The sequence below is a fragment of the Lissotriton vulgaris genome, chromosome 3_1 (genome assembly GCF_964263255.1).
Source record: "Lissotriton vulgaris chromosome 3_1, aLisVul1.2, whole genome shotgun sequence".
Taxonomy (NCBI): domain Eukaryota; kingdom Metazoa; phylum Chordata; class Amphibia; order Caudata; family Salamandridae; genus Lissotriton; species Lissotriton vulgaris.
Genome location: NC_141689.1, coordinates 240,216,423 through 240,241,337, shown reverse-complemented (window position 1 = coordinate 240,241,337; position 24,915 = coordinate 240,216,423). Strand labels below are relative to the sequence as shown.

At 45.6% G+C, this 24,915-nt stretch overlaps 1 protein-coding gene across 1 annotated transcript in view; it reads left to right on the top strand.

The window, feature by feature from the left end:
* Positions 1–9,836: 9,836 nt before the first annotated feature.
* Positions 9,837–24,915, top strand: part of LOC147726261 (uncharacterized) — a 53,777-nt gene continuing 38,698 nt past the window's right edge. The window contains exon 1 of the mRNA XM_086962909.1: positions 9,837–9,938. Coding sequence (XP_086819035.1) covers positions 9,919–9,938 — 20 coding nt within the window. The 5' untranslated portion in view covers positions 9,837–9,918. The remainder of the gene's footprint in view (positions 9,939–24,915) is intronic.

The window sequence follows — 24,915 nt, the reverse complement described above, 5'->3', positions numbered from 1 at the left end:
GTCATTGTAGCAGCAAGGAGTCCCTTCACAAAGAATGTATACACCTGTAAATGGGACAAATTTCTGGCTCTGTGTCCTGCCAAGTTGATTGATCCTCTCTCTGCACCTATATCCAAAACTTATTTTGTTTGTATTGTCCCTCGTCCAGCAAGGTCTGGATTTGGGTTCAGTTAAAGGGTACCTTTCACCCATCTCAACTTTCTTGCAGTTGCCGGATCAACCCTCCCTGTTCAAGTCACCCAGTGTGACATGTTTTCTGAAAGGTTTACAATACGTTCCCCCTGCACCTTTCATTATGCCCCGAAAGGGACCTCAATTTAGCTCTATTTTTTCTGATGTCTTCACCTTTTGAGCTCATTTACAGCGTTACTCTCAGATTGCTTACCATTAAAACAGTGTTTCCAGTAGCTATTACATCCGCCTGAAGGGTTAGCGAACTGCAGATGCTCTTTCAGTCAACCCTCCGTATACCACTTTCTTTCCCGACATACTGTTCCTTTGGATCTGAGCATCATTCCTCCCCAAGGCTGTGACACCCTTTCCCATTGGCCAGAACATTACACTGTCGACCTTCTTTGCTCCACCTCACCCCTCCAAGTAAGAGGAGAGACTCCACCACCTAGATCCAAAAAGAGTATTGTCATTCTATGTTGATCGTACCAAAGACAACCGGGAAGACAATCAACTTTTTTGTTTGGTTTTCTGGAGCAAAGAAAATGAAAACAGTGCAAATCTCCAGATGGATTGTGCTCTGCATCGAAATCTGCCAAACCTGTCCAAGAAACAACCTCCTGCGAGCTTGTGGTCTCAATCCACCAGAGCCAAAGCTGTGACCACTGAACTAGTTTGCTGAGTCCCAGTCCTGGACATCTGTCAGGCAGCCACATGGGCATTGCTTCAAACATTTGCCAAAACGACTGTCTCAAAAATCAGGTCCATTGTGATGGCCATTTTGCCCATTCAGTCCTCCAGGACTTTCTAGTATAACTAGTTTGCAGACCCTCCTTCCGGGAAGTATTGCTTCAGTATCTATTCTAATGTAAAGAATCTGCAGATATCACCCTAACAAGTTACTTATCTTTGGTAGCACCGTATCTGGTAGAGCCTCTGTCTAGCTAAAGATTCCTTACCGACCCCCCTATCCTTCCCATTCTGTGAACTGTGATTTCCATTTGAAGAGGTCCTTGAGAACTTCACTTTGGCTCACTAGCCACAATACCTCAGTATGGCTCTGTGCTTCTGGTGCCGAAAGTAGTCTTGAAACTGAGTTCAGCGTGCTAGGGTAGCGCCTATATCGGCTTAGTGCATTTCGCTTCCAGAGCAGGTGGTGACAATGTGGAGCCGACCGAAGCCACCTGCTGGTGAGCAAGGGGACAACTCATAAAAAATTCTGGATCCAGTCAGATGCCTGGGGAATATTCTAAGGTAATTACTCTGGGGCTAGATAGAGTCTCTACCAGATGAGGCATTACCTAAGTTAAATAACTTGTTCTTTATGATCTCGATAACTTGAAGAATTGCTTACCTACTGAAAGCTCGAGTGGGTATGATTTCTGTAACCAGAGTAACAGCTCTATTTTCTAAAGTTTTACTAAGTATGTGTTCTTAATCAGAGCATGTGATATCCGTGTTGACCCCAACCAGTTTTACCTGAAATTTGATTAGAATATACCTGGTAACCTTATGAAATATACACAGTCAATATAAATTGTTTCTAAAAAAGTTTAATTAAAAACCATATTCTGCTGCTGATAGAGCGTGGGTTCACCTGCCTAGAATTTTACCATACTCACCTGGACCCATAAACACATATACACTTTGAACAGGTAAACCTACGCTTAACCAGTGATTTATTTAACCTTTTAGGACCTATACCTTGACTTACCAATCCTTGTCACCGGTACCTAGAGTCCTAAGGGATCAAGGGAGTTAGCAAGAAAATAGGTAGTAAATAAACATTTGCACTCATAAAATAAGCACAGACTCGGGAAAGAGTTAAACACTTTATCTAAATATCCTCTTTAAATGTCAATGTCCATAATAAATTAATCAGAGCTCGATCAATGAAGAATAAAATCAAAGCAAGATGATGTGGAAATATCATGAAATGTTCTTTAAGCATTGAAACATAGGAAGGGTAAGAAGAGGGAAACAGCACAATGACATATCCCGCTCAGCTTTATATTTACCTAGAATGGTGTGAAGACCAACCCTGGCCATGGGCTGGGATAAAGGACAGGACCCCCAATAGTGCAGGTGCCAACAGGATAGAACAGGTGCAGACCAGAATCAGGATAAGTACGGACCAAATTGGATCAGGACAGGACCACCGCAGGTCAGAACCGGCACCCACAGCTAAAGTGCAATGCCAGCGTCACACCCCTCTCTGCAGCTAACAGTCGGGGCCCGATTGGGTTAGCGAATCTTCTCCCTCAGTAACCCCAATTGGGTTATCGATCTCCTTCCCAGAACCCCGAGTGGGTTATCGAATCTTCTGACAGAGTGCTCTGCCAGCACCTCTGCTCTCGATCGCCTATTGAGTGCGTTGGGTCAGTGACAGGTCAGCTATTCAGACAAGTCGGACAATCTAACTAGCTAAGCCTACCTTAGTTATACCATTTTCCAGGGCAGTGTACCACCCCCCAATGTTGCAAATATGTGTATTCCCTAAATTTGATTGGTCAAAAGATGAGGAGAGGTCATCACACCCTACCAGTTATGAGGTCATACTCTTCAATATTCAGATTAATGTTCCCGCCCAATATTTAATTTTCCCATGCACTTTTATTCCACCCGGCAATGAATGTTCCAATAGTAAATACAATGTATAATTTGACTTTTGAAGGTAACTCTTATCAAGACTAACCTAGCTTCTGTATTTGCCCCGTGCTCCATTGCAGTCAGCCTGAACTTGTGACTTTCCCCCAGGCTTGCTTAACCAGATAGCCATAAATAACACTATGTGCTTTTAGGTGCTTTACTTAACTGAAATCTTTAAAATTACGTATTTCCAGTTCTACTGATTGGATTTTTGTCAATTTGGTGTCAACTAATTTATAATATGTTACTCTGTGTTTCTAAATTAGTTTGGGTTTTTTCTTGTATTATGGTCTCACTTTATTACTGTTTGAAGAGCCGCGTAAATAGTTCACACGTTGCCTCTAAGTTAAGCCTGACTACTTTTGTGCCAAACTACCAGATGGTTGAGCACACATGAATTTTGGGTTTGATTTTGTCTCACCCTGATTGAGAATATGATTGCTCATGAGCAGGGATTCACCCCCCTCAACCAGTTATCCAATTTCCAACAGAGTTCCACGAGGCTGGATAACTTCTTTGTGAAGTCCCACTAAATCAGATTTGCAGTTGTGGAAAAGCTTAGAGCAGCAGCAACCTGAAACTTAAGCCCAACAGCATTGCATCTTCATCACATCTGTTTGACTGTTTTGTCCCAATCTTTCAGAGGCCATGAAGCAAAAAAGTTTTTTAGTCCCAGGTTTCAGGAAACGAGAGGATGAGTACACTTTGACACCGGCCAAGGGTTCAAGACCTTGGGGCCAACACTTAGAGTTCAAAAGTCACTCCAGCAGAGGCCAGTAGCAACTTACAAGGCAAATCCAGTTGAAACTGGTCAATTGGACAGTTGGAGAAAAAGGTATTTTGAAGTGTTTGTCCCTGTACCTTAAAGGTCAATCTTATAACACTTGGAGTCCACTGCTTTGTCCTGGTTATAAGAGGGAGAGCGGGTCCAGTCTTCTAAGTTGTTATCAGGTCACAGACAGCAGGTTCAGGACTCGTCTGCTGTACCTCTCTACCTAAAACCAAGATGGCTGAAACCTCCTTCCCCTCAGCAGAGCTCCTGTGCTAGAGAAATGAGCAGCCCCTCCTCTGTGGTTACTCTAAACCAGTTCTGTGGGAAGCTGCCCTCCCACTGGGATTGGTGCCTGTCTGACTGGGAGGGCAAACAAGAATCAAGCCCAGGTGTTAACTCAATCTGCCTGTGATGGAGTAGTCCTCTTTGAAGTTAATCAAATTCCTGGGCCCTGCCCATAAGCCATCCTGTCAACGGAACAGTAACACCTTCTCACACCCAAGGCCTTTTGTCTCTGCTCTGGAGCAAGTTCACACACCTCATCAGGGGGTCATTGACCACCAGGTGACAGTTGGAGCTCATGAAAATGAGCCTTCCAGAGGCTTTAGGCAGGTAAAGGCTACTTTATAAAAGTACCTTTTCATACACATGTATTGAAAATCCAACTTTACCAGTGAACTGGGATTTAATAAACATTTCAAGAACCCCAATGATAAAATGTGCAGCTGTTTCCTAGCTGGAGTTATAATTTTTAACTTTAATGTTGCATTCCGCTGCTTTCCTATGGAACAGTCAGCCTTGCCAAAGTAAAAATAGCTCTTGGTGCTTTTTCGCTGTAAGGACATATGTAACATTAAATATTTACTTCTCCTTCTTTTAAATACTAAGCACCCTGCCTTATGGCCCATAAGGCCTTTTTGTGGTGACTTAATAATATTTAAAAGAAAGGCTTTGACCTGTCAAAAGAGGTCATTTTCACAGGTCGAATTTGCACTTTAAAAGTATCCAACCAGGCAACAAATGGTAGGCCTGCGTAATGTTTGCACTGTTACTGCAATAGATGGTACAATGGTTGCTGCAGTCCACAAGAGACATTTAACTTACAGTCCCTGGGTACATTCAGCACCATTTACTACGCACTTATAGGTAACTTACTTATACTATTAGTTAAATATACCAATTAGGGGTATTCTAATTTCAGCACATTGAAATGGGAGCACAGGCTCCTACCTCTGGTTATCAGGAGTAAAGTGTATTGAGTTATACAGCCAGCAAAAACAGTCAATGCTAAAATCTGGGGTACACCCCACAAAAGATGGTCATTTCATAAACGTTTCTAGGGAAGACGTGAAATATTGCACAAGGATAAGTTTAATACCAGTTGGTCTTCCCCAATGGAATGTTTTGCCACTGGAATGTGGCCTGCCGAAATGGCAGATTGGTAATCATTAACTGTTCTGTACGACAGACCATCTGTCTCCTGATTGACTAGAAAGCTGACTATAAAATTCACATCTGCCTCCACGGGATCCAGATTCCGTGAAGTGCACCAGCATTTCCACCTCCCCTAGGTTGACATACATCACTTGTGGTTACAATCTGACCAGGCTTTGCCAATAAAAAAGAGAACTTTGCTCATAGGGCCTTGCATTTGCCAACGAGCCCTAAAGGATTCCATGCTACAAGTTGGAGCTGGTTGTAGATGACTAGGGATGAGAGTGAGCTTACGGGCCCAATTGAATAGCTGACAAAGATAGAAGATGGAGAGGCAATTGGCAAGATAGCTCCACTAGGATTGGGAACCCAGGTTGCATTCTCCATAATGTAGTAATAAAAATGATCTCTGCCAATTGTCCTGTTTCCTGATCTGCCACATGACTCTGGGCATTATAGCAATTAGAGGAAAGGTATATGTCGTTCACTTCTAGTTTTGAATGAAGGCATCCGTTGCTACTGCTAACAGATTTGGCCTCCAGCTGTAAAACAAAGGAATCTGAAAGGTTACTCTGGAAGCAAAATGATCCATCTTTAGAGTCCCCATTTCACCATTAGTTTCTTGAACAAAGTGGGATGTTTCTTTTGCTTGAATTTCAAAGAAACTGGGAGTTCCAGTCCACTTCTTAGTTGTACTTTCCAGGAAATTGACCCGCTAGCACTGAAATGTTATTGGATAGGGAGAACTCCCAAAACTCCCTCACAATATGTAGTAGAATGTGGGATCTCTTTCCCACAAAGAGTTGATATGTTTGACATCAGAGATATTGTTCATCCTGAGCAATATACAACAAAATACAACATTGTGAATTCCTTGTGATCAGACATCGATTCGTAACTGAACCTAACAGAAGCTCGAGGCAGTTGATATGAAGTCTCAGTTTGTTGTGGGACCACCTGCCTCCTCTAGATATCTCTCCACATCTCACTCTCCAGTCACAATGTCTGTGACCTCAAAGATGGGTCACACATTCCAAGCTTCATGTGACTAACCATCATTGGGTTGTAGTCTCACTTCCTGAGATAGCAGGATCAACTGCGCACATGAGAGTTCCTTTTGACAATGCATTACCTTCAGACATTGTAATGTCTCGAAATTTAAGGGCCCTGGAAAAATTACTTGACGGGGCAGGCAATAGGCCGACCAGGTGAACACTCCAAAGTAGAGTCACTTTGCCCATTGCCAGGACTCTGCAAATTTCTTTCGTGATCACTTTGATCTTCAAATCAGGGACTGAAAGAGCTGTTGTTAATAAGTCGTTCACACAAAACCCAGGCCCTCTATCTGAATAGGAAGGGGTGGGAGCACACTGCTGACCTCCAAGCACAGTTCGCCCCTTAGCATTATGGTAAATGCAGTTTGCAGTGCGCGCTTACTTGGTATTTTGCTGGAGTGTTCCACCCAAGTTGATGCAGGTTAGTGCTGTACATCTCTAGACACATGTATTTCTGGATTATATCCTTCATCAGTAGAGATAAACAAAAAATGATTTTCATCTGGGATGGCTGAGCAGGCTGCCACAATTCTTACAGGTCTCAGTACCTCTCACAGGCGCACAGTTGCATCTCCACTAGCTCGTCTGCTACATGGCTCAAGGAAGCCTTTTCAAACAGGAAGGGGTGGGAGCACACTGCTGACCTCCCCTCTCTATCTGAATGACTGGGATTTGAGAGAGGTTTGTTTGGTTTACCACAAACCGCAAATCCTGGAAAGGGGAGATTGTCATCTGTAGATGCTTATGCAGAAGGTCTGGCTCTATTAGGCATTAGCTGGATATTAATGAGCTATATTATCAGGCACATTGCTCTCTGTCTAAGGAATTAAGCCAACAGTTACATTAGCTTGGTAAAACACCAAAGGGCTGATGATAGCCCATTGGAAGTGTAAGGAATTTGTAAGTTGATGGTTTCAAACTTAACTGCTGTAAATGTCGCTGGGGCGGGATTAGAGGAACAGATAAATAAGCATATTGTAGGTCCAAACATACCATAAAGTCTCCTTCTCCCAGAATGTCTTGCAGGAGGTGAATGCCCTTTATTTCAAAATGTTTGTAGAGAATCCAGGTATTGATTTCTCTGAGGTTGATGACCAAACAATAACCTCCCCTTTCTTGTCTACCAGGAATACTTTGCTTGTAAAGCCTCCCAGGTGGAGAAAAGTCTCTAGAATCGCTTTCTTCTGATGAAGAGAGAAAATGTCTATGAAACGTTGTTTCTTCAAAGAGAAATCAATTGCTGTTGGGGGAGAAGTTAGATGAGATGTTTTGAAAAATTCCAAATGAAATCCCCTCACTTTCTGGACCACCCAAGCATCCTGAACAATGACAGCCCAGTTTTGACTGGGTAGTCGAATCATGTCCCACAGTTCTCATGGGTAAAGGAAGAAGTAAGGGTCTTCCATGGAAGACTCCACAGTATCCATGCCCACTGGTTGCTCTAGCTTTCAAAGGGAAGGGCACCTCTCCCCAGTAGCAGTCATTTCAATTTCATCACCTTCTGGAAAAGCCTTTAAAGGAGGGGTGGAATGAGATACCCCTAGATGAGCACCCCCAGTCTGTGCTGGTCATAGTAAAAAAGGTTTTGGTGGAAAAAGTGCTTTAGGGATACCTGCTCCATGTCCAAATGTGAGTTCACAGAGCTAAAGAAATATTCTTAGACTCACATTGCTTAATAAACAGATATTAATGTGTCCTACCCGCTAAGACATCTGGATCAATCTGAGTTCACTGGACTTTAGCTGCAAAGTCTGAAATCTTAGAAAGAGGACCGGCAAGATCGAATAATTTATCTTGACAGGCCTGTCAGGGTCTGTCAATGCCCTTTTTTTGGTTCTTAACATATTTCTCCAAAAATATAGACAGTTTAGGATACATTTCTGGAGTATATGCAGTATGACCATCCCAAAAAGGTCAAGGGCATTCCGCTCTTACGAGCTTTCTACCGCTTTCAGGAAGGGTGTTCTCAATCTAGCTTGGAAATAGGCTGCAATCCTAGCTGAAGGGATCCAGTCCAAGGATCGTAGGTGCACTATCTCCTCAGAAAACAAAATCATTTTAATAGGTCAGAGGGAAATCTCAAATTAGAAGGGCCTGCATCTAAATCCTGGTCGTCAAATCTTTGACGCATGAGTAGCGAGGACAAGGAATGAATTACCTCCTCCTCAGAGGTCTCACCATGATCTTGACTATCCTGATCAGAATGGACATCATCAAAATACGTCTTTGTCAATATCTTGGGATTTACTGGGGAGGGAGTCTAAATTAGCCATTTATACATTCTCTAACAAGACTGTTTTAGAAAGCCTCTTTCTTGGTTTCAAGGGAGGTTCATGGCCTAGAGGGGAGTTCTCCAATCCTATGCTGGAAAGAAGGAAAGATCAAGCGCTCGTAGCAAAGAGAAAAAAGTTGACTTATTGGGTCAAAGGACGCAGGGAGTTAGAAATTGATTTTTGCAGACATCTTTGGATAGTGTAATCCATTGCAGGTCTATCTCTCCCCAGAACATATTCCTCTACACCATCAGGTGTAAGATCAATGGATGATGTAGTAGGATAGCCTTGAGATGACCCTTAATGGGAAAATGTATAAATTGGCAGATTCAATTAAAGTCCTTGCCCCTTCTCCCTTAAAATAATAGGGATTTGCTACTGCTCACCTTGTGGTGTGATTTTGGAGGGAAGGACCCTCACCAAATGTGATCAAACTCTGTGGACAAATGACTCCTGGGTCCAAACAACCTGATTTGCAACTGATGCAACTAATACCTCTCCCATGAGGCTGGTGTCAAAAGAAATTAAATGGTTAATAATTTGTGGGCAGAATAGTGCCACCCATGCACTGCTCTGTGGGCGGACCCAAGTTCTATGAATAAAGGACTGGTATGAGGGTGAATGTTGACCCACTCAAGCCAGATCCAGTGAATGAGGAGGTGGTGGTGGTATAATAAGGAAGAAGGCACCGGAGGGCACAAGGCGGGCAACACGCAAGAGACCTCTAGGTTGGTCTCTGGTGATCTGGAAAATGGAGCTAGCATGGAGCTAGGAAGAAACAAATTTGATGGGAGGGAGTTAAGCGGAAGAAAAATGGTGCACAGTGTGTAGGGTTCACAGGGCAGTAACGATAAGCAAGCAGAGAGAATAAGCATCACCGGCAAACATCCACCTGGCGAGATCTCGCAAACTGGAAGGCTAATAACGAGAAAGACATATAAAACTGACTAAAATGGTTATTGATTGTGATAAGATACTTATCATGGCCGCCATGCAGCAAGAAAGAGGCGGAGCTAAGATTGTTTAGACTGCTTATGCCTTTATCTGTAATGCTATTGGTGCTTAGGCATGTGGATGGAAATTCTAGTTTTTTTAAAATCAAAGAACCATGGTTAATATTATTCTTTGTTTTGTACTTGGTGCTTTACTATTGTTACATGGCTGCTGTTGGATATACGCAGGGAAAAAAAGCATACTCTACTGCAGATGTGGCGGAAGTCTGCCCTCAGTCACAACACTGGATTAGTAAACCATAACTGAGGTCACATATGTGAGCAGTGCACAGCAATCCTTAAGATTGGAGTGGGCTAACTCCAAAATAAAAGTATACGACTGGTATAGGAAGGTGGAAAGGCAGAGGAATTTGAACCGAAAATAGCTGTGGGTGTAATAGAGGGGGCGTGACGGCATAAGTAAACAATGAGTAGCTTAAGACCCACCCCAAACAATAAAAGGTGCCATAAAAAGCATCCAGATAAGAGACCGTGCCCGGAAAGTACCAGACCCAGAGCGTCACCGGAGGAAGGAGCATGTAAGAAGAGCCACGCCAGAGCTTGGAGGAATAATGTCACCAGCAGCAACCAGGTAAGGGGGCTTCAACAAGCAGCAGCACAAGGGGGCTTTAACAAGCAGCAGCACAAGGGGGCTTCAGCAACCAGCAACACAAGGGGGCTTCGACAAGCAGCAGCACAAGGGGGCTTCAACAAGCAGCAGGTCAGGGGGGCTTCAACAAGCAGCAGCAGAAGGGGGCTTCAACAAGAAGCAGCTCAAGGGGGCTACAACAAGCAGCAGGTCAGGGAGGCTTCAACAAGCAGCAGCAGAAGGGGGCTTCAACAAGCAGCAGCACTGGGGGGCTACAACAAGCAGCAGCACAATGGGGCTTCAACAAGCAGAATCACAAGGGGGCTTCAACAAGCAGCAGCACAGGAAGATTCAAAAAGCAGCAGCACAAGGGGGCTTCAACAAGCAGCAGCACAAGGAGGATTCAAAAAGCAGCAGCACAAGGGGGCTTCAACAAGCAGCAGCACAAGGAGGATTCAAAAAGCAGCAGCACTGGGGGGCTTTAACAAGCAGCAGGTCAGGGGGGCTTCAACAAGCAGCAGCACAATGGGGCTTCAACAAGCAGCAGCAGAAGGGGGCTTCAACAAGCAGCAGGTCAGGGGGGGCTTTAACAAGCAGCAGCACAAGGGGGCTTCAACAAGAAGCAGGTCAGGGGGGCTTTAACAAGCAGCAGCACAAGGGGGATTCAACAAGCAGCAGCACAAGGAGGATTCAACAAGCAGCAGCACAAGGGGGCTTCAACAAGCAGCAGGTCAGGGGGGCTTCAACAAGCAGCAGCAGAAGGGGGCTTCAACAAGAAGCAGGTCAGGGGGGCTTCAACAAGCAGCAGGTCAGGGGGGCTTCAACAAGCAGCAGGTCAGGGGGGCTTCAACAAGCAGCAGCAGAAGGGGGCTTCAACAAGAAGCAGGTCAGGGGGGCTTTAACAAGCAGCAGCACAAGGGGGATTCAACAAGAAGCAGCTCAAGGGGGCTTCAACAAGCAGCAGGTCAGGGGGGCTTCAACAAGCAGCAGCACAATGGGGCTTCAACAAGCAGCAGCAGAAGGGGGCTTCAACAAGCAGCAGGTCAGGGGGGCTTCAACAAGCAGCAGCACCAGGGGGCTTCAACAAGCAGAATCGCAAGGGGGCTTCAACAAGCAGCAGTAGAAGGGGGCTTCAACAAGCAGCATCACAAGGGGGCCTCAACAAGCAGCAGCACAAGAGGGCTTCAGCAAGCAGCAGCACTAGGGGGCTTCAACAAGCAGCAGCATCAGGGGCCTTCAACAAGCAGGATCACCAGGGGGCTTCAACAAGCAGGATCACCAGGGGGCTTCAACAAGTCGCAGCACAAGGGGGCTTTAACAACCATCAGCACAAAGGGGCTTCAACAAGCCGCAGCACAAGGGGGCTTTAACAACCAGCAGCACAAAGGGGCTTCAACAATCCGCAGCACAAGGGGGCTTTAACAAGCAGCAGCACAAGGGGCTTCAACAAGCAGGAGCACAAGGGGGCTTCAACAACCAGCAGAACAAGGTAGCTTCAACAACCAGCAGCAAAAGGGGGCTTCAACAAGCAGCAGCACATGGGGGCTTCAACAAGCAGCAGCACCAGGGGGCTTCAACAAGCCGCAGCACCAGGGGGCTTCAACAAGCCGCAGCACCAGGGGGCTTTAACAAGCAGCAGCACCAGGGGGCTTCAACAAGCAGCAGCAAAACCATGCTCAGGACTCTTCATGTTTTATGGCATCCTCTTGATTCTTGATTGTAGTTGAGTGGCACCACAAACTACAGTGCGGTGGGCAAATGTGTGTGCTATCTTTTCCATTCCTTTATGAAGGCGTCAGTGTTTTTTTTAGATAGCAAAAACATTGTTATATACTGTATATGTAGTCAAAATATGCACATTAACATTTGATGCACTGAAGCCACAAAATGAAATAGGCTAAAATAACGCATCTTTACAGTGAGTAATACATAGCTCATATCAGCTTTTTTGATTCACTCCCCTTTACAGCGGCTAGCACAGTTTTGGCTCAGCAAAAATCAATGGGCCTTATTTATGAAAAGTGACGCATCGCTGCGTGAAAACAGCGATGCGTCACTTTTCACTGCACACTCCTTGCGACACCAATGATGCGTCATATTTAATGTATGACGCATCATGTCGCAAGGAGTTACAGGAGGTTTTATTCTAGAATGTGGTCCTGGGCCAATCGGATTGTAATAATGCATTTTCTTTAGACCTCAAAAAAATGTACAGTTTTGGCAAGCTCCATCTTATGGCCAATTTTATTAATATAATTGATCAAATTTGAGTACAGAAGTTTATGATGGTGAAGAACTGTACTTCCTTGAAATCCTTTGTGCGTCTCATTTGTTATACCTTTTTCTGTAATAATATAACCATCAACAAAATACAAATATAATCAGAAACTACATTATAGTCGGTTTCAAAACCGAGATAAGTAAACATACATTTAAGGAAAAGAGAAATGGAACTCAGTAGAGAAACCAACTGCGAACGGAAATGTGAAAAAGGAAAACAAAAAACAAAGAGCAGAGCATCGAGTACCTATATCTGAAGCTTGCATGAGTTACAACGATAGGAATCCGCGGAACTCCATTGCCAGACTACAATAATCAAAGCTAATTTTGATTTAATTTGTCAATTTTGCTTTCTTGCTAAACATAAAATACTGCCGGTATTTAGACAAATGTAGGTGTATCTTGGGCAAACTACATGTTATTCTATTTTCATAGAAAAGTTGAAATGCACATCTTTGTCAATAAATTAAAAAGGAAAATAGAGAGCAAACCAGCTAATCAACATGGGAAGTATGTATACTTTTTGGTAGCATGAGGTTGTGCATAACAGCCATAACACAAAGAGGCCTCATACACACCAGAGGACACAGCATGGGACTAAAAGCCTTGTTGAATAGGAAATAAGGGCACAGGTTTATCCCCTTGAAATCTCCCCATATCTCCTCAGAATAAACTCCAGGGCTATTACACAATGTTATCATATTGTGAGAGTAAAGTAATTTCCATAATCCAATTATCTATGCAAGGGTTAAAGAGCAGTCTGGTTTTCTTAGAACTACTTTATTCACTAATGCAAAAGAACAGGACAGCAACCTTTCACCAACTAAAATCAAATCTAAATTACCTGCCATACAGGTACGAGCGGCAAATGTGTATCAAGGACTATTTCTAACTATCATACATGTCAGCCCAAAAGAGCAAGATTGTAGGGCAATTAAGGTTTTATGACTAGGAACACCTCTAGCCACATTAGAAGCCCAACATTTATCAGAGTCCAAAAATCAAGCATCCATGGGGGCGCTGGAGCGAGAAAAAAACCTAAGTCTCATTTTTATGTGTATTTTTAAAAATTACGTTTAATTCCATCCTGGCTAGTTGTGCACACATTCCAGATCTAAGATCTTGAAGTATCTTGAGTCGCCTATTTCCATTAAAATGTGGATATTCCTACACCCTCAAATCACCTTCTACAGTCTCTCAGGCATGGGTACATGGGTTAATACAACTTCTTCAGAATTCCGTGAGCAAAGTGCAGATTGCAGGTCATTAGTAGCAGCCCAAGCTGGGCCCCGCAACCATCCATAGATAAACAGGGTTGCATCCACAATTATTTACAGTGCTATTAAGTGCAAGAACATGGCATCAATCACATATGTAAACAAATTGTATGTTCAATGCATTAAAGCAAATATCAGTTTGTCTAACCTTGAACCCCCTCCGTACTAATAAAAAACAATCTGTTCAACATTCAACAGTTGGATGTAGTCAGCGAGTCAATGGATAGGACCCCTGGTGGTATTTAGATAGATCATCGAAAACACAAATATCGTGGGATAAAATATCGAGGACAGGAATATAGTGAAGGTAAGTTTCTATAAGTAAGCAAAGTAAACTCCACATATGTGTACCTTGAGGATATATGTATCTTCAAGGTATATTGATGTGGAGCTAAGAATAGTACATCTATAGTTACCAATTTGCACTTACCTTCTCGATATTTTGATCCTAGATATTTTTGACATGATGTTCTCTCTACACGATATTTGTGTTTTCGATACGCTGTCAGAGATCCTCTCCTGGCTGAACTCAAGTTTACTAACCAATGGAATTACCTCCATTACAGATACTCAGTATTACAGCTTTATCTACTTATATGGGGCTACTTATAGACACGAGCTTAAGCGTAGGAAACAAGAACTAAGAGAACAAGCCTGGGAGGACTTAATCAAGGCAGCAGCACTCCGGGACTGCAAGCTATTCTGGAGCACTGTCAATAGCCCTTTCCTCCAGAAGGAGGATTTCCCAGTTTTGACTGCCCAAGTAAATGAGGACAGCTGGGTTCAATATTTTACTGGGATTTTCGATCCAACCTGTAGGGCACAGGACAGTTCTAGTGTAAACCCCATTAATTCTAATGAATGTCTGGGGATTACCCTCTCGGAAGTTGATCTGGCAATTCGAAGTAGTGAAGGAGGGAAAGCCCCTGGACCGGATTGGGTCGATCTGTATAAATCACACCTGGCCTTGTGGAGCCCCCTACTGACCCAAGTGTTTAATGCCGCTGTTAATGACACTACCCCCTCTACCTGGAGTGAATCCGTTATCTTGCCTATCTTTAAGAAGGGAGATAGAGGAGAGGCTAAGAACTACCGCCCTATCTCCCTTCTGGATTTCTCGTTAAAAATCATGAGTAGGGTATTGTTGCTACGCCTAGAGGAGTGGGCTGATACCAATAACATCCTTGCAGTATCACAATTTGGTTTCAGGAAGGGCCTTGGCACTTTAGAGCAGTGTATCAATCTAAACCTTATTATAGGAAAATACACTAAAGCAAAACAGGGTTCCTTGTTCCTTTGTTTTGCAGACCTCTCTAGTGCTTTCGATCTGGTTGACCACTCTTTGTTGTGGTCTACCTTAATCGAAATGGGTGCTCCGGCAGCGATAATCCATTTTTTGGCAAGACTATATAGTAATTTATCAGCTCAGATTCGCTATGGTCAAGAGGGAGAGTGTACAAGAAAAATCAGGGTAAAATCCGGCATTAGACAGGGTTGTGTCCTGGCTCCTTTACGTTTTTCTTTGTTTATAAATTCCATGGAGTCTGAATTGAAAAATGTACAAGCTGACGCCCTGCAAGTTGAGGGGCAACCAATCCCGGTGCTGCTTTATGCAGACGATACTGTTTTACTTTCGAGAACCCCATTAGGCCTTAGAAACTTATGAATTGTTTTTATGATTTTATACAGGGGAAGAAACTAAAAATTAATAACTCTAAAACCTATATCATGGCAAGCGGAAAAAAGGTGAATAATCTCAAATCATTCTATTTTAAGGAAAACCGTATTGAGGTTGTTAATAACTTTTGTTACCTGGGCATTACTTTTAATAATGGTGGATCCTGGGCCCCCAAACAACTTAAAGTTAAATCTAGGATGGGCAAAGCATCTTTAAGTGTATTTCGTTTTGCTGCCAAACTAGAAAGCCGCCGCATACCAGATATGTTGAACGTTTACCGTCACAGGTGTGCATCTATTGCCCTTTATGGCTCAGGGGTTTGAGGCCACAGGCAACAAAAACACCCGCAAGTTCTGGAAAATGCATTTCTTAAGAGACTCCTTTGCCTTCCATCTTTGGCATCCACGGAACTGACCCATAAAGAACTAGGGCTGGACTATATAACGGATTTAATCGGATTGAGACTCCTGTTGGCCTGGAGGTCTATCTGGCTAAAGGACGAAACCGGCTTTACCAGGGGGATAATACAAGACTGTTTACGCCTGGATAATATACACCGGATTCTGTGGCTAAAATACGTCATTTCTACTTTTAAGGAACTATTTGACCTGGACGTTCTTAAAGACCCCAAGTGTGCTGTTGATATACCAAAGTTGGAGGTTAAAGGTGTTTTTTTGAGTCATAAACTTAACAGACGTAGAGAACAATCTAGTGACTATTCTACCCATGCATTCTATTTTTCCAACATGGATGAAGGGAACGGGATTCCTATGTATTTAAAAGTTATCACTAGACAATCTCATCAATATGTATTAACCAGGCTGAGATTAGGCATTGTGCATAACTTGGTAGCTTTTCCAAGTATGAACATACATTCTGCCACCCCTTGCCCGTGTGACGGAATTACTAAGCAAAGCACGTTGCACTTTATGCTGATATGCCCTTTGTATAAATCTTTGCGAGTTTTATACCTCAAACCGTTGTTTAAGAAATATTCTATGTCCACCACTGTTAATGCTATGAGATTCCTATTCACACTTGCCTCCCCGGATATTTGTTTTTTTATTGCAACCTTTATTCTGAAATCAGTCTGGGTTAGAAAAAGTATGGTTTTTTAGTGTTGGTTAATATCCTTTGCTGCTAGTCCATGTTTTTTACTCCCCATCCTTTATTAATTCATAAGTGCTTTTTTTATTATTATTCTGTACACGTTTGTGATGTTTTTATGAACAATCGAATAAAGTTTAAAACTACAACTACAGCTTTATCTCATTACACCTTGATCTTGTGTGCAGGGGTCTGAGCCTTATCAGCTTTTCACATTAACCACCGAGTGTGCATTGGCTCCCAAAATAAGTCCATTGGGCCGAATATACAACGTTTTTTGTATCAGTAACTGCTGTCTCCTCTGGTCGTAGATGCAAGTTACATTTGAATATCTAAGACCCAATCAATCAATCAATCAGGGGGTTATAAAGTGCAGCTACTCACCTGTGAGGGTCTTAAAGGCTCTGAGGCGGGTGAGGGGGCGCTAGGGTTCAGTTGAAGAGCCAGATCCTGAGAACTGATTCAAAAAGCATTTTCTGTAAGTAGTTTACAGAGGTAATACAAGTATCTGGGTCTGCAATCAATCAATCAGTGCTTGTTAAGCACTGATTCCCTGCAAGGGTCACAAGACGCTTGTGGGTGGGGGCTGCAGGTCCTGCTGGGCCCTGAAGTTTATTTGAAGAGCCAGGTCGTGAGATCCCTCCTGAATTGGGTCAGTGACAAATCATACTCTATGTGCTACTAGCCTACCTAGAGCTGAAGCTCTCCCCAGCCGGAGGCATCACAAAAAGCTGGGAATCCTTTCAAATAAAAGGGAAGAATTGCCCTCATAATGGCACGGAATGTTTCATTTGCTAACAATAATATCATGTGTAATTTATTTTGTAGTTGTGATCATTTTTGGAGCGATCAATATTAAATCATTGAGCTTTTGCATATGCTTAATTTACTTATAAATATGTTGGATGTGAAGGGATAGAATACGGTGTAAAGGGAGAGTGAGGGTATGACGGGAGAACTTAGGGTACAAAGGGACAGTTTGGGGTGTTGTTAGAACTGGGGGTCTCTAGTTGGCAGAGGTAGGTACCACTGTCCAAATAGAGACCCTTGCTTCTAGTCAGGGTTAGGAGGAAACACTCTTAGATAACCCCTGCTCACCCCCTTGGTAGCTTGGCACGAGCAGTCAAAGCTTATCAAAGGCAATGTGTAAAGTATTTGTACCAAAACTCACAGTAACACAGTGGAAACACCACAAACTGACTCCACAACAGTTTAGAAAAATAAAGGTATTTAATCTAAACTACACAAGACCAAAACGACAAAAATCCAACATACACAGTTCAAGAATATGGTTGAAAAGTGTTCTTAAGGTTAGCATTAAAATGATCCACAGTTGTGTCACGTTTTAGCCACAGTACCGTTGTTTGCAATAAAAAGTTCCAAGCACAGAAGCTGTAGCGGTAGAAAACAAGCGATGCGTTACTCCTGAGACCCTGGGGAGGCGTTAGCAACAGCCCCGCAGCAGCAGCGGATGTGTTGCGATGAATCCGGTCTGTATGGGGAGGAAGGCGATGACTTGTACGGATTCCGGTGCGTAGGTTCCGTAGGAAGTTTTCTCTTGCAATGGCACGATGCGACGATCTCCGGGGCTTAGCGATGATCTTCTCCTCTCGCGGCCCCTCGAAACGATGGCTTTGCGACGATGTTCGCAGCGACGTGAAACAGCTCGCAAAGCGGCGGTGCGACGATCTCACCCAGTGATAACAGACTCTGCGACGATACTCGCAGCGATGATATTTTTCCCGCTAGCGAAGGGTGCAACGTCTCTGGCAGCCGCAACAGGCGCTGCGACAATCTCGGCCTTAGCTGCGGCGGGAATTTCCTCGCACTGACGGTGATGCGCTCCACAACCGAGCGATGCAATACATTTTCTGTAGAAAAGTCTCTCAAATCTTGGTTTCCAGCTTCCCAACACAGGTACCACTTCCAGAGGCACCACAACTGGCGCCAAGCACTCTAGGAAGGACAGAGCTCTCTCAGCAGAGCTCAGGGAAGCTGGGGGTGAAGTCCTTTCTTTCCTGGGACTTCAAAACAGGGAGCCAGTTCACAACAGGCCCTTGGAGATTCCTTCAAGTCAGGGGACAAAGCAACAACAAAGTCCTTCCCCTCTCCTAGGCAGCAAAGCAACTGCAGGTCAGTCCAGCATCACACAGCAGGACAATCCTTCTGCATCAGTCTCCTGTACTTATACCCCTAAACGTCTTTGATCCCTTTGTGCAGGAGGTTTCTGAGCCCTGTCTGAACCAGTTCCTGGTGTTCCTTGAGCACTTTGATTTCCTGGCCTCTCCTTTCCTTTCAGAGAGAGGGGCAGGGTCATCAGCCACCCAGCAGGAGGTGGAGCCAGCATTGTGGAAGGCAGGCACAGCCCTATTCAGGCCCAGGTGCTACACCCTCCCACCACTCTAGATTCAGATGGAGCTATTCAGCCCAGGGATGGCCCATTCAGACTCTGGGAGCCACATAGCCCCTGTCACTCACAACCAGACAGTCAATTCACAAACAGGCCAAGGCACACAGATAGGTCAGACAAGAGAACAACAACTTCCTAAAAGTGCTGTTCTCAAACACAGGATTTAAAAACAACCTTTCCTAAAAGATGTGTTATTAAATTCTGAGTTCAGGGATACCAGACTTTTATGTCCGACCTTGCTCCTATAGGAAGATATGCTGGTAGCCACTGTAGCCAGCATTCCCCATGATAGCCTATGGGGCAAGATAGCCTTTCAATAGTGAAAAACGAAAATGGCTGTAATTCACTACCAGAGCATATCAACTGCACAAGTACATGCTCTACCTTTCACATACACTGTACCCTGCCCAAGGGGGTACCTTGGGCCGTCCATAGGGGTGACCAATGTATACAGAAAGGGAAGGGTTAGGCCTGGCCAGTGGGGACACTGACCAGGAGGACATGACAGTTCACAGACTGCACACAGGCACTGCGATGGCAGGCCTGAGACACCATTTTAGGGCTACTCATGTGGGTGGCACAATCAGTGCTGCAGGCCCACTAGTAGCATTTGTTATCACCAGCCCTGGCACAGTCAGTGCACTTTACTAGGGACTTCTTGATGACACAAATATATCAATCATGGATAACCAATCATAATAACAATTTATACAGGGAGCACTTGCACTTTGACACTGAACAGCAGTGGCAAAGTGCCCAAAGCATCTAAACCAGCAAAAACGAAATCCAGCACAGCATCAAAAAATACAGGAGGTAGGGGCAAAAAGATAGGGGGAAACCACGCCAAAGATGCCAGGTCTAACACGTGTGAAGGGAGGACTTGGGATGTGAGCATTAAACGTAGTTGGAGAAGTATTGAGAAAACAGGGAGGACTGGACAAAAAGTCTAGAGGGGGAGTAAGGAGTGTGTAGGGAGGTTGTAGGTGTGAAAAGGGAATATATGTTCTGAAGAGATAGTATGAGTGTTGACGCAAAGTGAAGAGTATGAAGGATGTGTGAATTTGTCAGGAGAGTACATTTAAAGAGCCATTGTGGGTTGTGCAGATGAATCATGGGATATACTCAGAGACTATGGGGCACGAAGGGGGTATCATTTCAGAGTGGAGGTGTGGAGAAGGAGAGACACCATGTAAACAGACAGAGTTGGACTTGAGGGAAGAGCCTGGGTTATATACAGGTTCCATGTAAACATAGAGAGTAGGATGTGAGGGGAGAGCCCGGGTTGCGTACAGGGTCCATGTAAACAGAGAGAGTGGGATGTGAGGGGGAAGTGCAGGTTGTGCACAGGGTCCATCTAAATAGAGAGAGTGCAATACAAGGGGAGAGCCCAGATTGTGTACAGCGTCCATGTAAATAGAGAGAGTGGGATGTGAGGGGAAAGCCGTGGTTGTGAACAGCATCCATGTAAACAGAGAGAGAATGGGTTGTGAGGGGAGAGCCTGGGTTGTGTACAGTGTCCGTGTGAACAGAGAGTGTAGAGTTTGAAGCAAGAGTATTAGTTGAGAGGGGTATGCATTCAAAGAAAGCGCATGGGCTGTGAAGGGATAGAATGAGTTTTTTTAGATTAAATTAAAAAAAGGAGTATGGGATGTGAGGGGAGAGCCTGGATTGCATGGAGGGTTCATATAAAGACAGTGTGGAGTGTAAGGGAAGGGCCTGGATGCATAGAGAATGGATGGGTGAATCAATGTAAAGAGAGACTTCTAGGTGTGAGGGGAGAGCCTGGATTGCATGAAGGTGCTTGGAAAGAGAGTGTGGGGTGTGATGGGAGAGACTGGGTGATGTGAGGGGAGAGCCTGGATTGCATGAAGGTGCTTGGAAAGAGAGTGTGGGGTGTGATGGGAGAGCCTGGGTGATGTGAGGGGAGAGCCTGGGTTGCATGGAAGGTGCATGGAAAGAGAGAGTGCAGGGTGTGAGGGGAGAGCCTGGGATGCATGGGGGTGCAGTTAAAGAGAGTGCTAGGTGTGAAGTGAGAGCATGAGCTGTGTACAGGATGCATTCAGAGACAGCACGTAGTGCATTAAATGAAAGCGCGAGTTGCATGAGGACACATTCAAAGACAGTGTGGAGTGTCAGGGGAGAGTCTGGTTGCATGAGAATGGATGGACGCATTGATGTAGAGAGAGCTCAGGGTGGGAGAAGAAGGGAGCAGTTGGAACAACACTGGCAGAGCCACACATGCTCCAACAACGCAAGCGATACCACTCTTGTCTAAACCAATCCTATGCTTTAACCATGCATATGGGTGGTTAAGCCAGTGTGTGTTCTAGCTGCTGCTGAGCAGAAGCCAGAAGGATCGGGAGAGGACGCTGTGAGGTGAGTGAGGCTGGCGGCCGGGTTTTCGGGGGGTGGTGGTAGTTTTTAAGGGTTGGCGTTAGTTTTCAGGGCTGGGGGGTTGGGGTTGTTTTTAGGACTGGGGATTGGGGAAGTTTTAAGGGCTTGGGCGGCGGGTTGTTTTTAGTGCTAAGGGGGCAAGGTAGTTTTAGGGCTTAGGGAGGGCAGGATAGTTTTAGGGCTTGGGCGGCGGGTAGTTTTTAGTGCTAAGGGGGCAAGGTAGTTTTAGAGCTTAGGGAGGGCAGGATAGTTTTAGGGCTTGGGCGGCGGGTAGTTTTTAGTGCTAAGGGGGCAAGGTAGTTTTAGGGCTTAGGGAGGGCAGGATAGTTTTAGGGCTTGGGGGGCAGGGGAGTTCTAGAGACCCGGGGTATGGGGTTTGTTTTCAGGAGGGAGGGGGACAGTTTTAGGTCTCAAGGCAGGGCTTGGGGCTCTTTGAGGGCTCAGGGTGGGGGGGCAGGAATTATGATATTTTTTAGTATCACAATATACTTGTGTGCAGGATAGCTTTTAGTGCTTGGGTAGTTTTTAGGGCTTTGGGGAGGGTGGGGAAGTTTTTAGTGCTTGGAGTACAGGGACGTTTCTAGGGCTTGGGGGAGGGTGTTGGTTTCAGGAGGGAGGGGATAGTTTTAGGTCTCAGGGATTGGGGGTAAGACTTACTTGATAAGTCTTAACCACGCATATGTCCTTGACATACATGATTTAACAACACACATTTCATTTTAGAGGCAAGCATGATAAGAGCATATATGTGGTTAAGACCGCGTGGAACAGGCATGTGTGGTAAAAGCCTGCGTTGTGTTCTGTCACACAACCATGAAAGGGCAGTCTGGGTTGCATGTAAAGAGAGAGTGCAGGATGTGAGGGGAGAGACTGGGTTGCATGAAGTGTGCATGTAAAGACAGAGTACGGGGTGTGGGGAGAGAGCCTGAGTTGAGTGGAGGGTGCAGTCAAATAGCGCAGGATGTGAGGGAAGTACCCGGGCTGCATGGAGGGTGCATATAAATAGAGTGTGGGGTGTGAGGGGAGAGACTGGGTTGCATGGAGGGTGCATATAAAGAGAAACCGTGGGGAGGGAGGGGAAAGCTTTGGTTACATGGAGGGTGCATTTAAAGAGAGAGCACAGGGTGTGAGGGGAGAGCCTTGGTTACATGGAGGGTGCATGCAAAGAGAGAGTGCGGGTGTGAGGGGAGAGACTGTGTTGAATGGAGGGTGCATGCAAAGAGAGAGTGCGGGTGTGAGGGGAGAGACTGTGTTGAATGGAGGGTGCATGCAAAGAGAGAGCGCAGGGTGTGAGGGGAGAGCCTTGGTTACATGGAGGGTGCATTTAAAGGGAGAGCGCAGGGTGTGAGGGGAGAGACTGTGTTGAATGGAGGGTGCATGCAAAGAGAGAGTGCGGGTGTGAGGGGAGAGACTGTGTTGAATGGAGGGTGCATGCAAAGAGAGAGCGCAGGGTGTGAGGGGAGAGCCTTGGTTACATGGAGGGTGCATGCAAAGAGAGAGCGCAGGGTGTGAGGGGAGAGCCTTGGGTACATGGGGGGTGCATATAAAGAGAGAGTGCGGGTGTGAGGGGAGAGACTGTGTTGAATGGAGGGTGCATTTAAAGAGAGAGCGCGGGGTTTGAGGGGAGAGCCTTGGTTACATGGAGGTTGCATGTAAAGAGAGAGTGCAGGTGTGAGGAGAGAGACTGTGTTGAATGGAGGGTGCATGCAAAGAGAGAGCCCAGGGTGTGAGGGGAGAGACTGTGTTGAATGGAGGGTGCATGCAAAGAGAGAACGCAGGGTGTGAGAGGAGAGACTGTGTTGAATGGAGGGTGCATGCAAAGAGAGAGCGCAGGGTGTGAGGGGAGAGACTGTGTTGAATGGAGGGTGCATGCAAAGAGAGAGCGCAGGGTGTGAGGGGAGAGACTGTGTTGAATGGAGGGTGCATGCAAAGAGAGAGCGCAGGGTGTGAGGGGAGAGACTGTGTTGAATGGAGGGTGCATGCAAAGAGAGAGTGCGGGTGTGAGGGGAGAGACTGTGTTGAATGGAGGGTGCATGCAAAGAGAGAGCGCAGGGTGTGAGGGGAGAGCCTTGGTTACATGGAGGGTGCATGCAAAGAGAGAGCGCAGGATGTGAGGGGAGAGCCTTGGTTACATGGAGGGTGCATTTAAAGAGAGAGCGCGGGTGTGAGGGGAGAGCCTTGGTTACATGGAGGGTGCATTTAAAGAGAGAGCGCGGGGTTTGAGGGGAGAGCCTTGGTTACATGGAGGGTGCATTTAAAGGGAGAGCGCAGGGTGTGAGGGGAGAGACTGTGTTGAATGGAGGGTGCATGCAAAGAGAGAGCCCAGGGTGTGAGGGGAGAGACTGTGTTGAATGGAGGGTGCATGCAAAGAGAGAACGCAGGGTGTGAGAGGAGAGACTGTGTTGAATGGAGGGTGCATGCAAAGAGAGAGCGCAGGGTGTGAGGGGAGAGACTGTGTTGAATGGAGGGTGCATGCAAAGAGAGAGCGCAGGGTGTGAGGGGAGAGACTGTGTTGAATGGAGGGTGCATGCAAAGAGAGAGTGCGGGTGTGAGGGGAGAGACTGTGTTGAATGGAGGGTGCATGCAAAGAGAGAGCGCAGGGTGTGAGGGGAGAGACTGTGTTGAATGGAGGTTGCATGCACAGAGAGAGCGCAGGGTGTGAGGGGAGAGCCTTGGTTACATGGAGGGTGCATTTAAAGAGAGAGCGCGGGGTGTGAGGGGAGAGCCTTGGTTACATGGAGGTTGCATATAAAGAGAGAGTGCAGGTGTGAGGAGAGAGACTGTGTTGAATGGAGGTTGCATGCACAGAGAGAGCGCAGGGTGTGAGGGGAGAGCCTTGGTTACATGGAGGGTGCATGTAAAGAGAGAGTGCAGGTGTGAGGAGAGAGACTGTGTTGAATGGAGGGTGCATGCAAAGAGAGAACGCAGGGTGTGAGGGGAGTGACTGTGTTGAATGGAGGGTGCATGTAGAGAGAGAGCGCGGGGTGTAAGGGTGGAGCCTTGGTTACATGGAGGGTGCATGTAAAGAGAGAGCGCGGGGTGTAAGGGTGGAGCCTTGGTTACATGGAGGGTGCATGTAAAGAGAGAGCGCGGGTGTGAGTGGAGAGACTGTGTTGAATGGAGGGTGCATGCAAAGAGAGAGCGCAGGGTGTGAGGAGAGAGCCTTGGTTACATGGAGAGTGTATGTAAAGAGAGCTGGGTGTGGAGAGAGCAGGCAGTGCAATCCCGGTAGAGTGCCTGGTTCTTTGTGTGCAGTTAAGCGTCTCCCATTACATCTATAACTCCAGAGTAATCCATCATGAAGTGATGAAAGCCTGGATGGGCTGTGCTGGGCTTGGGCCTGCTGACCTGAGGCTACCCATATGTATGCATCTGGTGTCAGAGACGGATGCGCTATCTTTCCAGCCCAGGGATTCATAACTTAGGAAATAAAAGCATGTACTGTATATGCAGAAACTGCGGCTCCCAGATCCTCCCAGGAGTGGTTTTTCATTACACCTGCTGGGTTTTATGTCTCTCATTTTTTATATACTGATCTCTGTGCATCTGTTCCTGCACTAATGTTCCTGATGCAATGTTTGCACAATGACCCAGACGGCCCCTTAAGACAAACAATAAATGAAGCACAGAAATACAGGGCATGTATCACGGTAAGATGTGCTTAATAAATATGTTAATCAGCAGCCAGTGTCCTGAGGTGACAGAACAGTTTGAATGTAGTTAAGCTGGACTTTAAATTCTGTTCACTGTAACAGCCACCTTAGGTGAGAATGCATTTGTGAATGGATTACGTGCACGGGAAGTGATGGAATTCCCTCTTCTACAGGCCTCTTT